The 20,487-nt window shown below is 52.2% G+C and overlaps 1 protein-coding gene across 3 annotated transcripts in view; it reads left to right on the forward strand.

Annotated features, from left to right (window-relative positions):
- The window catches only part of TG (thyroglobulin), a 249,593-nt gene that overhangs the window by 133,976 nt on the left and 95,130 nt on the right, over nt 1-20,487 (forward strand). For all 3 annotated transcript variants that reach the window (XM_037802989.1, XM_037802991.1, XM_037802990.1), the window contains 6 exons: nt 903-1,037; nt 2,556-2,720; nt 5,051-5,270; nt 7,492-7,585; nt 11,417-11,576; nt 18,695-18,897. In XM_037802989.1, the coding sequence (XP_037658917.1) occupies nt 903-1,037; nt 2,556-2,720; nt 5,051-5,270; nt 7,492-7,585; nt 11,417-11,576; nt 18,695-18,897 (977 nt within the window). The remainder of the gene's footprint in view (nt 1-902; nt 1,038-2,555; nt 2,721-5,050; nt 5,271-7,491; nt 7,586-11,416; nt 11,577-18,694; nt 18,898-20,487) is intronic.

The raw sequence follows: 20,487 nt of genomic DNA on the forward strand, positions 1-20,487 counted from the left end.
TGAGGCGGAGAGCTGCATGTCTGAAGTTTAGTGTAGAGTGTTCTCAGCAACAACCCTGTAGGGAAGTGGGGGTAGGTGCAGGATGGCCAGAGGGGGAAGGGGAACTGTGATGCAATTGTAACAGTGGCCCCAGCTGACCTGCAGTGAGCTCTGAACTCAACCGATCCTGCGGTGGGCTCTGAAGCTGGGATGGCCCTTCAGAGTTGTCTTGTCTTGAGGCAAGGGTCCTGAGCCTTTGTATACCCATGTAAACTAATTTTTGATGAAGGTGGTCCCCAGGGAGGCAGCTCTTTTAGACCAAGGGCAATTCCTGGAGAAGGTCTCAGCTGTGAGCCACCAGCTGTCAACCTCCCAACAGATTGGGAAATGAGAGCCTCAGTCCTGAGGGGGGCTGGGCAGCACACCACAGTGTCCACTACAGAGGGCAATGGTCCCTTCTCCCCTGATGAGCTTGGGGGAGGATTTAGTGATCTAGTGCCTGTTTAGACCTAATCAGAATACCACCTAATAAGTATGGATAGATATATTATTATGATTACTATCTTGTATAATTCTAATTCTTGCTTTATAGCAACTGTACTGCAATAATCTTCTTGTCTTCTTGAGTTTTCTCCCACTCTACTATGAGCTGTTTAAGGGAAGTGGCCATGTCATTATTGTTATTTTTATTATTATTTTTGACCTTTGTTTCCCTAGACCTGATCCCAGGACTTGCCTTCTAAGAAACTCTTAATAAATGGTTGTAGAATGGAGAGATAGATAAAGGAATAATGGCAAGGCCACAGGAGCATGGAGACCATGAGAGGATGCCCTGAGGCAGCCCTGGGGACGTCGGGCAGTGCTCAGCTTCTCTATGCACCATGTGGCATCCGTGTGTGACTGTTCCCTGCTTTCTCTCCTAGTCGCTCTGGACTCGTGGCAGTCTCTGACCCTCTCTTCAGTCATCATTGATCCAACCATCAGGAACTTTGATGTTGCCCATATCAGCACTGCTGCCACCAGCAACTTTTCTGATGCCCGAGACTTCTGTTTGTTGGGTAAGGAGAGTTTCTACCCCCAGAAAGTGTGATTGACTGGGGCGAGGCCTCACACAAGTGCCACTCATGAGTCTGACCTCAGGAACACATGTGACAGCCCAAGATCACCTGGGGTGCCTGGCTGGAAGGAAGGACCCTGGCTGGGGTCTCCTCCGCGGCCTCCTCACTCCCCTGCTGGGTTGGCCCAGAATTACGATCTCCAAGGGGCTAAGCCAGCCAGCAAGTGAGGAGACAGTAGCCGGGGCAGAGGAAGATCAGAGGAAAGATCTAGGATGTGGGTTTGAGGCAGAGGAGACACGAGGAGGCCATGAGGGCTGCCTTCAGATAACGTGTGGGCCATGATGGTGAGGAGGAAGTACACTTGTTTTGGCCAGGCTCATGGTACAAAGCTGGGACCTGTGGGAAAAGCCAAATTTCAGGAGGCACTTTCCAGTTCACTATGAAGAACTTTCTAATAGGCAGAGCTATCTATTAGATGCACATTGCCTTTCCTGTCACTGGAGATATTTAAACAAATGCTAGGTGATCACTTAATAGGAATGTTCTGCAGACTTCTAGCTTGTGAAGGAGGCTGAGCTTAGGTGACATTTACGCTCCTCCAATTCTGAGATTCTATGAATCTCCTCCTCACCAGCTTGAATAACAACATGCAGAAATCCATACATATCTTTAAACATAGCTGCTGTGTACACATGTACAGGTTACACACTGCACAACTCACGGTGGTGCTATTCACAGAGACTGGGCTGTGAATAAGAGCCTTTTGGCAGTGCACAACTTGCCCAATCAAATGCAACGGCACTGCTTTCAGACTTGTTCTTAAGTCTGAATTCATGGAATGCTGTGTGTGGCTTAAATTGTTTAGTGTAGTATGTGACACATACGAGAAAGGGCTTGGCCCCTGGTGGAAATGGTGGGGAGGGGTGAGGAGGGAAGGGAGACCAGTCTGCAGAGGAAGGCAGGGGCTGGAACACAGCAAGCCTTGACTGGTACCACTGAATCCCAAGGGTAGTGGGGAGGCATGGGATGTATTAAGCAGAGAAATGACAAGGACATATTTATGAATTAAATAAACAAATAAAAACCTGACCGGCATGTGAAGAATAAATTGAGGAGAAGGTTGAGTTCCTGCCACCACCATTTTATTCCCAGTCCCTGGAACAATGTATAGTAGGAGTTCAAATGAATAAGGGAGTGATTGCATGGATGGATGGATAGATGGATGAATGGATGGACAGATGGATGGATGCATGCATGCATGATGGGGAGATGGATGGATGAATGCATAGATGGAAGGACGGATGCATTGTGGGATGGATGAATGGAGTCATGGATGGATGGATGGAAGGATGAATACATGGATGAATGGATACATGCATGATGGATAGATGGACAGATGGATGCATAGATAAATGGATGGATGGCCGGGTGCATGGATGGACCAGTGCATGGATGGACCGATGGACACATGGCTTCATGACTGAAGTAACATCTCACTCTTCTCCTTCTTCTCCTCAGAGTGTTCCCGTCACCGGGCCTGCCTCATCACCACTCTGCAGACCCGACCGGGGGCTGTGAGGTGCATGTTCTATTCTGATACCCGGAGTTGCACACACAGCCTGCAGGGCCAGAGCTGCCGACTGCTGCTCCGCGAGGAGGCTACTCACATCTACTGGAAACAGAGTAAGCCTGGATCTGTGTCTTTGTAGCCATTCTTGGGAGCCTCTGAAGGGAGGGTTGAACACCACTCTTGGTGGGAAAGCAGGATTGGGTTCCCTCAGGATCCTTAGCTTTTGTATTTGTCTGCCTTCACTCCCCTCTTCAGAAGATACTGCATTCATGAAATGTGGCTGTATCCTGGGTGGCAAAAGGACCAACCTCAGGAGGTTCTGCTACATTAGTACCCATAGTCCTAAATGCTTGCCTGAGCCCCTGTGATTTACACTTGAAACAGGAAACCTTGTGAGAAGGAAGAGTGGGCGCGAGATCAGTCATGATTTGTGATTGTGGCCAGATTAAGAAGCAGCAACTATTTCTTTCCATTCTGAGTTTCCACTTTGAGTTCTAATTCATGATCAGTGGTTTTGCAACAAGAGAAAGTTTTTGGTTTTTTCTCTTCTTTCTTTTTTTCTTCCTTTCCTTCCTCCCTCTCACTCTCCTTCCTTCCTTTCTTCCTTTTTCTAATTCATTCATTCATTCATTTATTCATTCATTCATCTAGCTTGTGTTGAGCCATCATGTGCCAAGCACTGGGATTACTACAATGTGCAAGACACATAGAACTTACAGTCTTAGGGAGAGACAGAGAATAAACCCAGACTATCATAAAGTGGTGTTATTTGAATATCTGGGACTCAACACAATGCTTGTTTTCTTGTCACACCAGGCTGAGTTCAGTAAGTCTCTGGTTTGGAAATAGAGGGAAGGCCTTGTGCCTTGGTGAGCACTCACTCTGCTGGGAATGGCTCAGGCCTCACATTAGTTATTCCCAACCTCCTTGAGTGGCAGGCACTGCTATGACCCCTGTTTTGCGGAGGTAAGAGGGTCAGACAGAGGCAGGGTTTCCCCAGTAAGTGGCTGACAAAACCTAAGACACAGGTCTGCTGGACAGCCCAGAGTGTCCACTGTTTCCTCCTCGCCGTGCTGACCCTCAGCGGGCCTGGAAGTCACAAAGACATTACACCAGGGTATCTCAGCCTGAGCACTAGTGACATTTGGGGCCAGATAAGTGTTTGTTTCGAGGACTACTCTGCCCATTGCGGGGTGGTAAGCTGCACCCCACTGGATCCTAGGAGTACCCCAACCCAGTTATGACAACCCCAGATATCCCCTGGGGCAAAGTCACTTCTTGTTGAGAACCACTCATTTTACCGAGTACGAGGGGAATCTGTGGATTTCTGCCTCTCTGTCTGTCTGTCTGCCTCCCCTTCCCAACTTCCTGTTTGGTCACCTCTCTCCCTCTATATATATACATATGTATGTGTGTATGTGTGTGTGTGTGTATTTTTTAACTCCTTGATAGAAGGAGCTGCAGAGAAAGCAGCAAGACTGTCTATCAGCCCAGAGGGAAGCTGAGCAGACCGAACATACCTATTAGAAATCATGAGAGCCTTTTCCCACACACACGAAAGAAGTGTCTCTTCTCAAGTGTTTATTTTTGCCTTTGTGCAAGGCCCTCAGTCCTGTTGGGGAATCAGACTTGGTGCAGATCCAGGGCCCAAGAAAAGTATTGAAAGAAGGAAAGAAAATGTAGTAGAGGAGGTGAGATAAGGCTACACAGAAGTTGGTAACTGTAGTGAGGGGTGGGCATCACGAAGAGGGGTGTGGAAGGTGTGTTGGGAGCACAGGGCAGGGAAGCAGGTGGCTGTAGCCTTGACCTTGCACACGAGGTGGGCTCAGACATGAACTTTTAGGGGTGAGGGCGCTGCAGCAGAGACCCAGCAGGGGGCAAAGTCCTGAACCCGGCAGGGTTGGGTTCAGCCGGCTTTCGCGTCAGAGAGGTGTGGCTTTGAATGCGACATCACCTTGGGGTCTTACAGGCCACTTGACCCTAAACCCAGTTCCCATCTTTGAAATGCGGACGCGGCCGCAGAACCTTAGCTGCAGTCCTGAAGCCCGTGTGCTGGCAAAATCCCAGCAGTTCTGTAGGGTGAGCACAGCTGGCCCAGGGTGGAGCTAAGGGATTGTGCACCCGGACTGACCTCTTCCTTGCTGGCCGACTGGTTAGAAGCTTCGAGCATCTAACGCACAGAGGAGGGAACAGCGCAGCACTCTGCACCTATGCAGTGCCTAATAGGGGGCAGCTGTCTTCACTGTTTGTTTTTTTTTCACATTGAAAACTAACTTGACTAAACTCAAGTTTTGGGGTTCGAAATGGATTACTAACATTTTCAAAGTGCAAAAAGCAATGGTTTTTATTTTTCATTTTTTGCTTAAAGCCTATTCAGAGCACCCATGAATAGAGCACCCATTGCTCTCTCTCTCTCCCCCTCCTTACACTTCCCTCCTGACAGGCACCCCTCTGCTCAACTTTGAGGCATCTGCACCTTCTGTGTCCATTGCCACCCACGGCCGGCTGCTGGGCAGATCCCAAGCCATCCAGGTGGGCACTGCGTGGAAGCAAGTCGACCAGTTCCTTGGAGTTCCGTATGCTGCCCCACCTCTAGCAGAGGGCCGCTTCCGCGCACCGGAGCCCTTGAACTGGACAGGCTCCTGGGATGCCACCAAGCCACGGTATGGGTCTGTTGGGGTTCATTTTGTCACTGCCTAGAGAAGCTCTCTCCCATTCCAGTCCATCAACGTGAGTGAGTGGCAGTAGTAGAGCAATGCATTCGGGGTGAAGTGGTCCAGAACATGCTGCTTTTTAATTAAAGCAGCATGACATGCTATAACAAAGCTGAAAGTATCAGTGACTTAACGCTCTCTTGCTCATGTCAAGTCCCTTTGGTGACAGAGAGGGCTGTGTGCTCGCTCCCGGCAGGGACTTGGGGGCCCGGGGTGACAGAAGCTCAGCCTTCTTCAGTGTGACCCTCCCAAGGTCCCTGTGGATGCTGATCCAGGAAAGACAGATGGGAAGAGTCCATAGGGAGGTTTCTGTGGGCTACGCCTGGAGGAGGGGGGCAAACAGCACCTGCACTCTTATTGATTTGGCCTGAACTCAGTTTCCCGGCCGCATCTGACTTTAGTGAAGCTGGGAAAGGCAGCATAGAAGGCAAAGCAAATGAGCCAATGAAAAAAAATGTAAGCAGACTTGTTTTTTCAATAGTGACAGTGAGAATGTTAAATTTTTACTTGAGCCCTGCGATCCTGGAAAGCAGCAAAGTTTAAGAAATCCTCCTACCCTTTGAGTTGCAGAGAATGGCTGACTGCAAAGAACCCTCTTCCCAATATGACTCAGATGAGACTCAGGGCTGCCCCTTGTTTACCTCTGACAAGGCTGGCACGACCCTCCACAGTCCCATTTTTGCCTCATAAATGAAGAGCTGAACTGCTTCTCTCTACTGATCAATCAGAATAAAACACTTAACCCAATGGTTGGTGAGCTTCTCTCCTTCCTCCAGACTGAAATTTGAGGGCATCTCCCAGAAAATAGGCTGCTTGAGCATAAAACATTCTCAGATCTGATCACTCCAACCTTCCACCCCACTTTCCTATACCAGGTTCTTCTCTACAAAAGAAAACCCCTTTTTGCCTAACTCTTGACATGCTTATGGATCTTATGGCCAGTGTTCTCTCTGTTGCAATAGTCCCCTCCCTCTATTGCAATAGCGCCTTTTCCCCCTTGCAATCATCCTTTTGAATAGTCTCTCTTGATCAAGTCCAAATTTGTTTTTTAATTGACACAATATTAAAAAGAGTATTTGAGAAATTAAAAAAAAAAAAAGCATTCATATCCCAGCTCCCTCCCTCATCAGTTGTTTTCAGTTTTTTCCATTCCCTCCCATGCACACATCACTTTAAATAGCTGACACACTGGAGAACAGTTTGGTGATTTTTCTTGTTAAAGCATGTTTGGAGTACCAGTGGAGAGAGCACCCATATGTGCCTCTCCTCATCTCCCCTGCACTCCCCCTCCCAACAGGCCTCCCTCTGCTTTGTCCTGAGACAGCTGCAGCCTCTGTGTCCACGGCCACCACGGTCAGATGCCGGGCTGGGCCACAGGCCCACTGCCGTATACAGTGATGAGCTCAGAGGCTCTTGAAATACTTCAAGGCAAGGGGTGATGAAAGCTTGAGCTAAGCCAGTGGCAGTAGGAATGCAGAAAGGCATGCGTTTAAGTCTGCCCCACCACTGGGAAACAAAAGGAACAAGTATTCTCTGATTAGAGCACTTTGCCATGTTAGGATATGCCCATTTGACAGATGAGGTGACTGAGTCACATGAACATTGAGTGGAGAGAAATTGGAGCGCTTGGCTCGGTGGGGCCTAGGGCTCAGGAGGCTGGTGATGAGTGCGCTCTCACTCGGGGCCAGTTGCCATCCATTAGGTGTGGTCCTGAGCATGGTCTCAGAGCTCTACCAGAAGAGGCTCTGACCGGCCACTGGGATTCCGTACAGGAGTGGCAGGCAGCTCCGATGTCCCATCCAGCGAAAGGTCTGCACTCTTGGGAGCGAGGAAGGAGGTTCCTTTGGGGGCAGGGGCCTGAGCAGCATCCCTTGCTCTGTCCCTCTCATGGACCAGCGGGTCAGCCCTCCTCCCTGGGTTGGCCCCTGGCCCCTCGGGGATGCTCCTGCACAGGCCCTGGCCAGAGAGTGTGCTGAGCCCCTGCTCCACCTCATGTTCCCTTGTCACTCCCATCTCCCTTGCCCTGAAGCTGCCTGGTGTCCACACAGCTGGGGAGACCCAGGCCTTTGGAACGGGGCTGAGGGCTCTGGCCACTGGCGGTAGGGTGGGGGGAGATGGGGAGTGTCTCCCGGGTTGTGTCTCCTGGGAGTCATGAGGTCTGTACCTGCAGGGCCAGCTGCTGGTGGCCGGGAGCCAGGACGCCCCCATCTCCTGGAGTCAGCGAAGACTGCCTGTATCTCAACGTGTTCGTCCCTCAGAACCTGGTGAGTGCGGACACCCTTGGCTCTGGGAACTACCCCCTTGGAAATCCGCCTTCCTCACAGCTGCCAGCGCCGGTGCACTCAGCTCCTGGGTAGCCCACTGAGGCTGTGCCCAGTGCTGTCCCTGCCGCCTCTTGGCTTCATGCAGGTCCGACTGGCAAGGAGGAGGCAGAGGAGCTCCTGGCTGACCCAGGGTCCATGTGCCCTCACCACATCCTCACCCACCTGTGCCCACAGAGAGATGGCACACCGGCTACCCCGTGTCTTCTAACAAATGTTCATCAGGACTGCCATGGGCTGGGCACAGTTCTAGGTGTGTTAAGGACATGACTAGGAACAAAACCAAGTCGCTGACCTCCTGGGGCTTACATTTTGGTGGCAGGGGCGGACAATAAACAGATAAGCAAATACATGGCTACTAATTTGCAGGATTGGTGAGTACCGTGAAGAAAAATACAGCAGAGCAAGGGGACACGCAGGGAGAGGCAGGGCAGTGTAAGGGCAGTGTAAGGGCAGCGGGAGGAAGGGCTGAGCCCAGGGGAGGGGCTCCAAGAGGGGCCGGCCTGGCGCAGGGTCATGTGGCAGGAGATGGTGGAGCCGGGTTCAGATTAGTGTGTGAACAAGGAAAGAAGCTGACCTCCTCGGAAAGGCCCCCTGGGGACCGTTCCATCGAGAGTTCCGTGTGGATTCGGGTTGAGGCAGTTCTGGAGGGGGGAGGTTCTGGGTTTTAACCTTGAAACTGAGGAGTCCCGGATTTGAGGCCTGTAACTGCCCGAGCACGCACTTCTGTGCTGGTGCCGTGTGTTCGAGTTTCCTGGGGGGAAGGGACAAAATACATGAGAAGGAAGGTAACCAATGAGCTTTAGGAAACATCAATTTCTGGTGCCGCCAACCCAGGAAGTGTTGACAGATCCTGGGGGACACGGGACAAATCTACTGTTTCCTGGTCATCTGGCCTATGAGCAGCCAGGGTGAATTGCACTTCAGAACTTTGGCCACAGAATCAACAAGAGATATCTATAAATATAAGATTTTATAAAAGTGAGCTTGGTAACGAGGCCACCAAAACCGTGAATGCTCTCCTCGGCTGCATCAGTAGAAGCAGAGAGCCCAGAGTGAGGCAGGTGGGCAGGATTCCATTCTGCCCCAGGCTAGCCACACCACACCCATAATGTGAACTGAGTCCTTGCTCCAAAGCAGCCCGGCCACCCACCTCGATGGCCCGAGAAGGTCACCCAAGCTCCACGTGCTTTGGTTACCTCACCTGCAAAGGGCAGAGAGAAACAGCATCCACCTCAACTAGTTCCTGTGAGAATTAGTTAGAGCAGTGCAGACATGAGTGCTCAGTGCTGGCATCACCACCTGCTCACTAAGCAACAAATAGCTAAGGAGAGAGACGTTGGAAAGGGGAGTGGAGTCAGAGGGAAGGGGGTAGCGAGTGAGGGGGAAACCACACCTGAAGGAACGAGAACATTTACTCTGGGGGAGAAAAGGGTTGAGTGAGCCAGTACCTGTAGGAGCTACTGGGTAAGACTGAAGGGCTGTGAGAGGAAGGCAAGAAGGAGGAAGAGGCCATTTCGGGCCTGTTGCTTGGCTGGATGCCTCCCAGCATGCAGTCTTCTGGTCCTCACAGCACCTCTAGGAGGAATTATTCCATTTTACAGATGGAAAGCCTGAGGCTCAGAGAGGCCAGGTGACTTGCCTAAGGTCACACAGCGAGTGGGTGGTTACTGTAGACTGGACCAGTTGAGTCCCAGAGGACACGACTGGGACCAGTGAGTGGTCACTCTCAAGTGTATACTGTATTAGTTAGGGTTCTCTAGGGAAAGAGAATCAACAAGAGATATCTATAAATATAAGATTTTATAAAAGTGTCTCATGCAACTGTGGGTATGCACAAGTCCAAATTCCATAGGGCAGGCAGCAAACTGGCAACGCCAGTGCAGGTGTTTGATGAACTCCTCAGAAAATGTTTTGCTGTCTAGCCAAAGGAGAAGTGAAGGTTCTTTCTCCTTCTCCGTTAAAAGTCTTCAACTGATTGGATTAAATCCAGCTGATTGCATTCTCTCATTGTGGAAGACATGCCCTTTGTTGATGTAATCAGTCACAGATGCAATCAATTGACCAGCCTTCTGATTTGTTGACAAGCCACAAGTGTCCTTGCAGTTAGGCCAGTGCTTGATTGACCAGACACCTGGGCACCATCACCTGGCCAAGTTGACACATGAACCTAACCATCACAATACCCTGGCCATAGTGTAAGCAAGGAGTTTGTGACAGCATTTTACAGTTTATAGAGCACCTTTGCATCTGTGATTTCATTGATTTTCCTATCAACCCTGGGAGAAAGCTATATGTATATTTGCCCCATTTTAAAGTTGCAGAAACTGAGGTGAAGGGTGCTAAACTCCAGCAGAGTGGAGGCTTGAGCCTCGTCCCCTGACTCCAAATCCCTTAGGATCTCATCTCAGCCAGAGAGAGCCTTGCCTTTTCTGTCTTGGGCTGTTACATTGACCATCCTGGCCTTGGTGGGGCACTGACACCACAGCCTGGAGTGGGCAGTGCTGTGGCCTAAAGCGGCAGCCTCCACAGAGGAGGGTCCAGAACACTGGGCATTTCCTTCTCCTTGGTGAGCCGTGGGAGCCTGAGAACTAGCCCTCACCTGTGCACCTTGCCCTCACTTATCGACACTTATGTCAGTGAACCCCACAGCCTGCTCTCTTGCTGGAGGGTTCCCCTGGGTGCTTTTAGGAGGGGGTACAGGGCCGCATCCCTGACCATCTGACAGCCCACAAGCGTATGAACCCAAGACCACCCAAGCTGGCCCTTTTCTAAGGCATTGAAAAAGGCCTCACATCCCACCAAGTGTTGACCTCTCAGAGATAGTGTGTTACCAAGGAGTCCAGGAGAGTGTGCTGGGAGCAGTGGTCAGGGAGGAAGTTTTAACAAGTTACATCACCACCTGGAGCCTGTTTTCCCACCTGGAGATGGGGCAGAAGCTCAGTGGGTCATTCTAGGTGAGGGTGCCGAGCACCTAGGGGGCCTTCAGTCAGGGTTTGCTGTCAGTGGGGCAGCCTTCATGGGGGCCGGGGGTGGAGGGGAAGCCTGCTGTACTGAGGGGAGCCGTCTTTGCCGGGGGGTTGGGACTCGGATCATGGCCTGGATGGAGGCATCAGGTCCCCACTGGAGTATCATGTCGTGTTCTGGTACGGAAGGGTCAGCTGGCAGAGCAGCGGAGAGCGGGGCCTCCAGAGCTGGCTGCCTGGCTTCCAGGCCCAGCTCTCCTGCCTCCCAGCCCTGTGGTCTCAGACAAGCGCTTAGCATCTCTGAGGCTCTGCTTCCTCGCTGTGCAGTGGGAATTCTAGTGAGAGGCCTGCATCCTAGAGCTGCTTGGGATTAAATGGGTAACACCGTGCCTGGCCCTTAGTAAGTGCTTAATAACTGGTAACTCTGTGTGACCAAGATAGGGTTTCAGTCACAGAGTGGCCAGCTGAAAGGAGTCACCAAGGCCCCAGACGGCTCTTAAGGAAAGAACTGAGAGCCAGAAGGGGGCGTGGGGGACTACACGGCATCACGAGGTGGAGGCAAGGTTTGCAGTGAGCTGCCATTTCTGCCACCCACACACTTTGCGATTTGGCAAAGTGGCTTCACTTTTGAGCCTCAGTTTCCATACTGTGAAGGGTTAAGCATGCCTACAGGCACAGTTGATGGGAGGAGCAGTGCATGTGAAGCCTTGGGCTCAGTACCTGGCACCTGGCGTGGGAAAGAGGCACTTGCCAAGCTCTTGGGGTTGACAACAGGCACCTCTAGCCCCACCTTCCCCAATCTCTGCAGGCCCCCAATGCGTCCGTGCTGGTCCTCTTCCACGGTGCCACGGAGGGCGAGGCAGGGCAGGAGCGGCTGGCTCTCGACGGCTCCTTCCTGGCTGCTGTCGGCAACCTCATCGTGGTCACTGCTGGCTACCGCGTGGGCGTCTTCGGCTTCCTGAGTTCCGGTGAGTGGTGACCCTTGGTAGGGATTGTTGACCCACTGAGCTGAGGTGCTTTCTTTGTGTGTGCTTGGTCCCTTCTTCCCAAAGACACTCCCCTCGCTGCCGCTGCCCCTCCGCCAGGCCAGCCGAGCACACTGCAGAATGCCTAGCATATGCGTGAGACTCTCCAGCAATGTGGTCCCCGAAGATGATAAGAGCAGTTGACATTTATTGGGCACTTACTATGTGTCTGAAGCTGTTCCAAGTACATCACGTGTTTTATCTTATGAATAGAGCTATTTAGAAGAGTCATTTGGGACCCAAGGAGGCTAGGAATTTGCTGAGGGCCATCTGGATTGGAAATAGCAGAGCCAGGACTTACAGGGGTTTTCTTGCCTTGGAGGGCTTTAAGGACTGGATGACAGCTCTCTGCCCTCAGAGTGAGGCCTTGGTTGATACGGTGCCTCTCATCTCCTCTTTCATTCTGGCCTCACTGTGAACACTGGCCTGTCCCATGTCTGCTGTGATCCTTTTATCATCCTGGTCAGGCCGTCCACCCTTCCCACCAATCCCCAGAGCAGAATTGAGCCTCGTGCCCATATAAGCATCCTCCACCCACACCCTCTCCTTTGCCCCCGGCCCACCCATGGTAGGAGAGCAGCTGCGAGGCCCTGGCAGGGGGCGGATGCCTTGGCCTTGGAGTCCAAAGATGCAGCACTAGGTCTACCGTTCATTGGCTGCATGACCTTGGACAAAACCCGTCCTTTCTCCAAGTCTCAGTTTCCTCTTCTATAAAATGGGAACGATTTTACCTGACTTTACCCAACTAAAGGTAACACATGTGGAAGGGCTTTAGAAATTTTCATGGGCTCTAAAGGCCTTGAGGATGGGGACTGTGCTTCATTTCTGTTTTCCAAGGTCTCATCTAAGACCAGGAATATCTAATGTGCTAAGCATGGGCACGAGGCTCAGTTCTGCCCTGGGTGGGTGAAAGGCCCAGTGGCCAGAATGCAGGACTCGACTAGTCTGTGGGTGAGTGGGGTGGGCATCCCCGAGCGAGCAGAAATCCAGGGTGGGGTAAGCAGGGTGTTCTCAGGAGAGTGTAAGTGGCAACGGGAAGGAGAACTGGACAGGCCACATGGCACGAGACATTGAATGTGAAGATTCTAGCACGAGCAACACATGTGAGATGGGCAATGAGTTAAGGCAAAATGGGGTCAGATGTCAAGATGAGATGTGGATGATAAACAGATTTCAGATTTTGTGTCATGGGGAGCAGGTTCAGCTGCTAGATCAGGAGACTGGGAACCTGAGGCGTAGCTCCTCACCCTTTTCTGCTCCCCTCGCCCCCCATTCTCTGGCTGAGCGACCCTGGGTCCCTCACTTTCTTCCGTGAATATGTGGTGATGAGAAGCAAATATGATGGGGGGGTGGGAGGGGGTTGTGAAGGCCTTGGGGGAAGTATGAGGTATTATTCATATATAAATTTATTTTCTTCAAGAGGGTAAGCTCTTTGCCTGGAGTCTTTCCTCTTTTCAAACTCAGGACTGACAATGATTTAAGTCAGTCACCCCTTTCCCTGAAGAGACTTGAGTGACATTCAGAGCTCATTCAGTTGTGCCGTGATCGAGTGGAATTTTTCAGACATCACTGACATTTTAGCTTAGAGCATTTCTAGACAGATGAGAGTGAATTTCCGTATGTCCTCTGTCCTCCAGGGGGCAGGGGATTATGATTCCATGGACTGTCATTTTATGGAGAATTCATGTGCTTCTGGAATGGCAGACTCATTCTGGCTGCCTGTGGGGGCCGTAAGGGGGAGACGTGTCTTGTACCAATGCCGCTCACACAGCTGGTGTTCAGGGCCCGGGGTTCATTGTGCTCACAGGAAATCTGTCAGTAGGAGGGAAGGGAAGTTGCACTCACCGAGCTCTCTCTACCAGACCTTTACATGGGTTCCCTCTCCTAAAGCTCACAGCAGCTCTGTGAGGGGGTAATGCCCGCTTCACAGGCGAAACAGCTGGATCAGAAGTTCCACTACCCGCAGTCACGCGTGGCAGGCTGGCTTTAAACCCTGCTGGTTGAACAACCACCCCCACCACCACCTCCAGTGTAGCTGCCGCCTCAGGAGTCTAGAAATCCTTCTTGATTCTTGTCCTTCAGCAAGGAGCAGGATCATGCCTAAAGCAGTGTGGCTTGGCTTTACCTCCTAGACCTCCTGCATTTCCCACATTGCAGCTTCCCCAGCTCTTACACGGCACCTCCCTGTGGTTCAGCCAGGCCAGCGGAGCAAAGACATCATTATCCTTATCCTATTAATTAAAAAGCTGAGGCACACAGAAGAGGGTGGCGGCTGGGGTCGCAGCAGAGCCAGGGGGCAAATGCCACCTTCTTAGCCACCAATGAGCCCTCTCCTGCCGGCCACAGACAAATTCCAGGACGTGGCTCCGTGGAGTGCTTGCTCCATGGGATGCGGAGTGGACAGCTCAGGTGCTCATGTTCTGAAGGAACAGTTGTGGGGGGCCAGGCAGGGGTCCACAGGGACGGGGACCCATGAGACAAGCATGGCCCCCCTTCTCCATTTTAAACACTTGGGAACCAAGGTTCAGAACACTGGTCTGGCAAGAGCCGAGCGACCCCACCTGCCACCTCAGCCTGGTGTCCTGAGCAAAGCAGAGCCTTGCATTGGAGGAGAACAGGGTGCCAGGAGCAGCTCCCTGGCTGTGTGGGGTGAGGGGCCCTGGGCAGCCACATCCCCTGAGTCTCAGGCTGCCCCACTGTCAAACAACATGGGGCAGATTGCAGCAGATAAAGTGTGTTCAACAAACACCTGGACCTTGCCGGCACCTGGCAGGGGCGCCCAGGTATTAATTCCCCTTCTTTCCCTAGTCAGGGACTCTTCCAAGGCAGGGCTGTGACTGGCACTGCCGGCCTGGCTTGGCGCAACGCTGACTTGGCTTGCGGCTGCTGCTGTCGCTGGGTCCGGGCCCTGCGCTGAGGCCCGCTCTGCCTGCATTATGTGGCAGATGTTTGCAGCATCTGCTGTGACATCCCCTGAGGGTGCACAGACCTGCAGGCTCCAGAGGCACTTTTCAAAAGGGACGAGGAAAGATGAAAACTGAGGCTCGTGCCAGTCTGGAGCTGACTCCACCAGCTCGTGTTCGTAAGAGCAGCGGCGGTTCCTGATGGCAAGAGCAGAAGGCAGGAAGGGAGGGGGCTGGCTGGTGGTGAGGAGAGGCCATTTGCCCTACCCTGCAGTGGGACAGAACCCTGGGACCTCGGGGCGCAGCGACTGCCTCTTCTAGCAGACAGACCATGCAGGGCCCCGGGGCCTGGGTTCCCGGCCTGCCATGGCAGAGGAGAAGTGTGCACGCGGAGGAAGTGGGCTTTGGCCTGGGAGCCAGGCAGAAGGCCTGGTGCCATGGAAACCATGGCAGCCGCACATGTGCCCTTCCCTCATCGTCCCTGGGGTACGCGGGGCCCCTGCGTGACTCACACGGTCTGCTGCCCTAGCTAACAGGAAGAGCAGGCCCAGGGTCCTGCCCCAGCCAACACCCCTGCACAGGTGCAGTTGCTGCTACTGAGGACACCTGTGCTGGCCATTGTGCGATCGTGCTGGGGCCTAAAAACGTTCTTTCGTTTAACAAAACACTCCTGTACTGCTCTGGGCTGGACATTTCTCGGTTCCCTTTACAAATATTAGCTCAGTCTTCCTAACAACCCAAGGGGGTAGGTAGGTTCTCTCATTAGCCCCACTTCACTGTGGGGGGTGGGTGGGGGGTAGAAATCAAAGCACACAAAGGCTAAGTAGCTTGTCCAGGGCCCCACATGGCTCATCAAAAGTGGAGCAGGGACCCAGCCCAGGCAGTCTGGCTTCGTAACCCATGAGCTTAACCACCATCCCAGGCTCCGAGTGGCCCATTAGTGAGACAGGGTGAGAACCTGCTGTGAGCCCTGAGAGGTGCGAAGGAGAATGGTTGGTTAAAGAAGTCAAATGAGCACAAAGAGACAACTAGGCAATGAAGGAACAAATGAGTGTTTCCCGAGGTAGTCTGACCGGAGGGGCAAGAGGCTGGAGGAGAAGAGGCCGCTCCAGGCACGGCAGGGCTGGCATGGGGAAGAGTGCTGCCACACTGCCCAGGATCGTCCGTTGGCGGCAGCCTCCCTCCTGGACTGTAAGCGCCTGTGAGCCCAGGGCAGCTGCACTCAGCAGGGTCCCAGCGAGGAGACGCCCAGTGGGAAGTGGGCTCACCACACCCAGGCCTGGGGGGCGAGGGGGACACGGAGGGAAACGGACCCAATGAGCAGAGCCTGGTGGCCGGGGCGAGGGACCGTGTCTGAGAACTGTGACAATCAAGACTGATTAGACTGGTGAACGCCACAGTTTAGAGGCTCTTAAAAGCCGGTAAGAAGTTTAGACTTGATAGAGTAAGAATTAGAGAGCTACAGAGACTTTTTGAGCAAAGAAATTTTTGTAAATAGAGCACTTAAAATTTTTAATGGAAATAACATAGTACCTTGCACATCATAGATTTTTTGACAAATGTTTGTTGAACTGAATTGAATTTAGATCACAGAATTCTGATGGTGAATTAGGATTTTAGTTCCAAATTTTTCTTGAATTAACTGCTTGCATTTGAGCAAAACTTTGCCTTTGCAAGTCTGTTTCCTCACCCATAAATGGACAGGCTTGGACTGGACTGTCTTAGACACAGCCACTTGTTTGCTGCCTTCTGAGGGCCTGCTGGGGGCTGCGTGTGGCTGGGGTTGGGGATCTTCTGGATCTTGCTCTCTGCTGGGGAGGCAGTAGCACCCAGCACTGGGCCTGGCACACGGCGAACCTTGATTCCTACTTGTCTGACGAGCGGCCTCCCGAGTGTCCCTTCAGCTCTGCCCTCCTGGAGTCTATAGTCCCCAGAATGTCAGCACTGGCCCTTGTCCTATAAGATGACATATGGAAGATGACAGTCAGGGACACCTCTCTCGCTGCCCCCTGCCCCCATCATCACTGGAAATGCAGGTCATGGATGTTGCTCCCCAACCAAAGACTCGGAGGACTTGTTCCCACTCGATGGGTGCCCTGCTCTCCTGCTCTGCACGAGACCTTGGAAACAAACTCATTTCTCCTAACAAATACAAAGTATGGGCAATCCAGAAAAGGGTGCAGCCAGAATCATGCCGTGGCCTCTCCAGTCCCAGAATGTAAAAGGCATTTGAAGAATTTCTGAGAGTCTCCCCAGCTGGAAGAATAATTTGCTTCGTTTTGGCCCCTGAGCAGGTGTTCTCTTCGGGTGTGTCAATACCAAATTGGGGAAATCAAGAGTTTCCTGTTAGGGACTATGAGGTCTTGTTGGTGGTTGGTTTATAACTCAGCAGGACAGTGTTTCTATAGTTTCTGGCATGGTACTGAATCCTATTTAATTGTTACTATTCTCATTAATTCATCTCACATTTGCTAAGAACCTACTGTGTGCCGCTGGATTTAGCGATGGCCATAGTCTGTCAGGGAAGGCAATGGTTACAGTTACGCTGAAAGGGGAGCCTTACTTCACCTGAGGGCTCGAGAAAGGTGAATGGAGCGGCTTAGACTTGGAGGATGACCAGGCAGAGGAGGAAAGGGAAAGTCAAGGGGAGGGGGAGGGCTCTGGGCAGAGAAACCACAGGTGCCCAGCAAGGGCCTGAGAGAAAGTGGGGCTCCTGGGGTTTGAGCAATTGATGGGGAGTCTTGATGGTGGGAGAACAGGCCTCAGGGAGGAGACACTGGGAGATACAGCCAGAGAGATGGACGGACCTGAGCCTGTGTGGCCTCTACTACATGGGAAGAGCTGCGAATTGTGTCCACAAGATGATGGGGTGAGATTGGAAATAGGATGGGGAAGGTTATGTTGTGTGAGTTTGTGTGTATTTGTGTGTGTGAGTGTGTGTAATATAATTGAAATTATAGATTTAAAAGATAATTCCAGATGGGTATGGAAACTTCACTGGAGGGAGGAAATGTGTGGATGCAGGAGACCTCTGAGAAGGCTGTGGTAGCATTTCAGGGGCGTTGGTGGCAGGGGCCAGTGGTGAGAGAGAACCCGAAGGACCTGCTGGAGGGTGGGGATGACAGAGGAGCAGAGCTCAGGGATGACCTGCAAGGTTGTGCTGAGCTGGCAGGTGGGGCTGCGTCGGAAGGACATAAGAAACCCTGGAAATGCTGCTGGTTGGGGCGGCGGCTGGGGGTGAGGGGAGTGCGGGGGGTGGTGTGGAGCTTAGTGTCAGTTCCATTTTGGATGGAATGAACTTGAGCCTGGGAGATGGCCACGTGGAGAAATGTGAAGGTTCTGCCGTCTGGGGGAGGGGGCTGGGCTGCTAACGAGTCATCTACGGGTAGGTGGTGACTGAAGCCATGAGATCTGATGAGATTTCCTGGAGCAAGTGAAAAGACAAGAAGTGGGCCTCCCGTCAAGCCGGGAAGGAGGCATGGCATGGCCAGGCTTGACGGAGGAGGACGAGTTAGTGGAGTCGATTGACAAGGAGGGTCCGTTGAGTTCTGAGAACCATCAAGAGGGTGTGGGCATGTAGTGCCCCAAAGAGCTAAGAAGAACATCTTTTTAATATACTTTTTTGTGTCTGAATCATTTCATGAAAAAATAATAGTGGTGGGTGGGCTCTCAATGGACTTTTATTGAATTTTTGGAAAAGGGACAAGTGCTCACCTCAGTTGAATGCTATTGCGGGGTCACGGTGTGTGAGGTGGTGGGGAGGAAAGGAGCCCAGTGCCCTGGCAAGGCCTGGCCTTTGTCAGGGAGGAAGAGGCCTGGAGAGAGACACATGCAGTGGGGTTGAAGATGTGATGGCAGGAAGTGCATCTCTTTCCCAGTGGATGTGCCATGCAAGGTGACAGCCATAGCCCTGTGACGCTAAGTGATGAGCTCAGAGTCTCCTAGCTAGCAAAACTCAAGCTCAAGTTCAAGCCTGGTGTATATGATTCCAAAGCCCTTATTCTCCCCACTGCCCCATTCTCTATTTGGGACCCAAGGTCCTGACCTGTGGGGACAGGAGCCCAGAGGAACCACATACCTGCTGTAGACAAGTACTGTGACTATTAAACCTGAGGTTGCAGGATCACAAAGGCTAAAAGACTTTCCTCCTCTTTGAAGGGTCCGGCGAGGCGAGTGGCAACTGGGGGCTTCTGGACCAGGTGGCGGCTCTGACTTGGGTGCAGAACCACATTGGAGGTTTTGGTGGGGACTCTCGGCGCGTGTCCCTGGCAGCAGACCGCGGTGGGGCTGACGTGGCCAGCATCCACCTTCTGACGACCCGTGCCGCGGACTCCAGACTCTTCCGGAGGGCTGTGCTGATGGTGAGTCGGTGTCCGATCTTCGCTCTCACCGCAGATGCTGGTCAGGAGAGGGGGCCTCCAGGGCCTCTCAAGGCCGCTTGGCTTGAATTGCTTGGTTTTCCATTATCCTTTGTCCTGAGTGGATTCTGCGTGTGGCCATCTTTCCATGGATGCATGTTTCTAGGATGCTGAAGGGCTTCCTGACTACTTTCCACTCAGTTAAAAAGTTCTAGATGGTGAAGGATTTGGTGGTTCTGAACTGCTTGTTGACAGATAAATAGAAGGGGATGGAACACAGGACGAGACGCTTGCTGGTGGAGGAAAAGGTAACGATGCGGACACACTTCAGCCAGTAAGATGCTGACCTAAACCTGACGGTGTCGTCCACGGAGAGGAAGAAACCCTCACCAGTTCACAGTGCTGCTTCTCCGATGGTCTCTGTGTTTTAACCTGGAATCCTCCCATAAGCTTCGGTGGCCCTGAGATTCAGTTCTGGAGGCATTTCAGTGTAGAACAGTAGTGGGTGACTTGTTATTCTCCGAGTAACGAGGTCTCAACTAATAGGTTCGTTATTTGAGAGGAGGCAAGGAAACCCCGAGCTTGCCCTGAGACCTGGTCCACACAGCCTGTGAGGTAATGGGGCAGCTGGGGCAGCAGCCACAGGGTGAAGGTCAGAGGTCCCAGGGTATGGCCACCTCAGTCATTGCCCGTTAAAGGAAGGAAACTATTGCCAAGGCAGAGAATAGAACTCACCACCCATGAAACTAGTGGATGGTCTGAAATCCCTGCTAGGTGGTGGTGATGATGCTTGTGTAATGTTAATGATGATGACAGTGATTGTAATGGAAGAAGTTATCCAGTTGATTACAGCATAAACCCTGAAGTCTGTTGTTCTGTCATTGGCCAGCTCCTGTATTTTATTGAGCATCTGATTGGTGCCAGGTTCTATGCTAGATGGAAACGCCCTGATAAATGAAAATGTCCCAATTCTCAGGAAGCTTAGAGTTTGGTGGGGAAAAGGGGACAAATACTGAAAACACACCTATGAAAGAGGATCTATGAAAACAGATGAAGGCAGCTCGGGGGAAGGCCTAGCCAAGCAGAGGGCAAGAGGCTGTGTCAGGGCATGCTTCCCAGGCCGGGAGAGGGAATCTGCAAGGCCTGGCACCTCGGGAGAGCGTGCCTGTTCACTGCACCCTGCAGGTCGTGAGGTGTGTCTGGAGGACAGAATCCCAGGTGGGCAGTGGGTGCAGAGGCTGGGAGGCATGGAGGAGGCAGATCCTCTGACCAGTGCTGACCAGTTGGGTCTTTTCCTGAGGGCCAGGGGAGCCACTGAAGAGTTTTTATTTTTAAGCAGGTGGATAACTTGCTGAGAGCTGCGCTTAGGAAGGTTTCTCTTAGGGTTGGGTAGAGGATGAATTTAAGAGGCACAGAAAGAGGCATAGAAACCAATGAGGAGACTATAAAGTACCACACGTTAAGGAATGATGGAGAACCAATGAGACCAGCCCCGTGGGCTGAATGCCTCGTGGACCTGTTGACGATCTAAGGCCATGCGACTGCACCCCAGCTTCATCCAGCCTTCCTGGGATCCAAACCCTCAGTCATAAG

This window comes from Choloepus didactylus, chromosome 14 (assembly GCF_015220235.1).
Source record: "Choloepus didactylus isolate mChoDid1 chromosome 14, mChoDid1.pri, whole genome shotgun sequence".
Taxonomy (NCBI): Eukaryota; Metazoa; Chordata; class Mammalia; order Pilosa; family Megalonychidae; genus Choloepus; species Choloepus didactylus.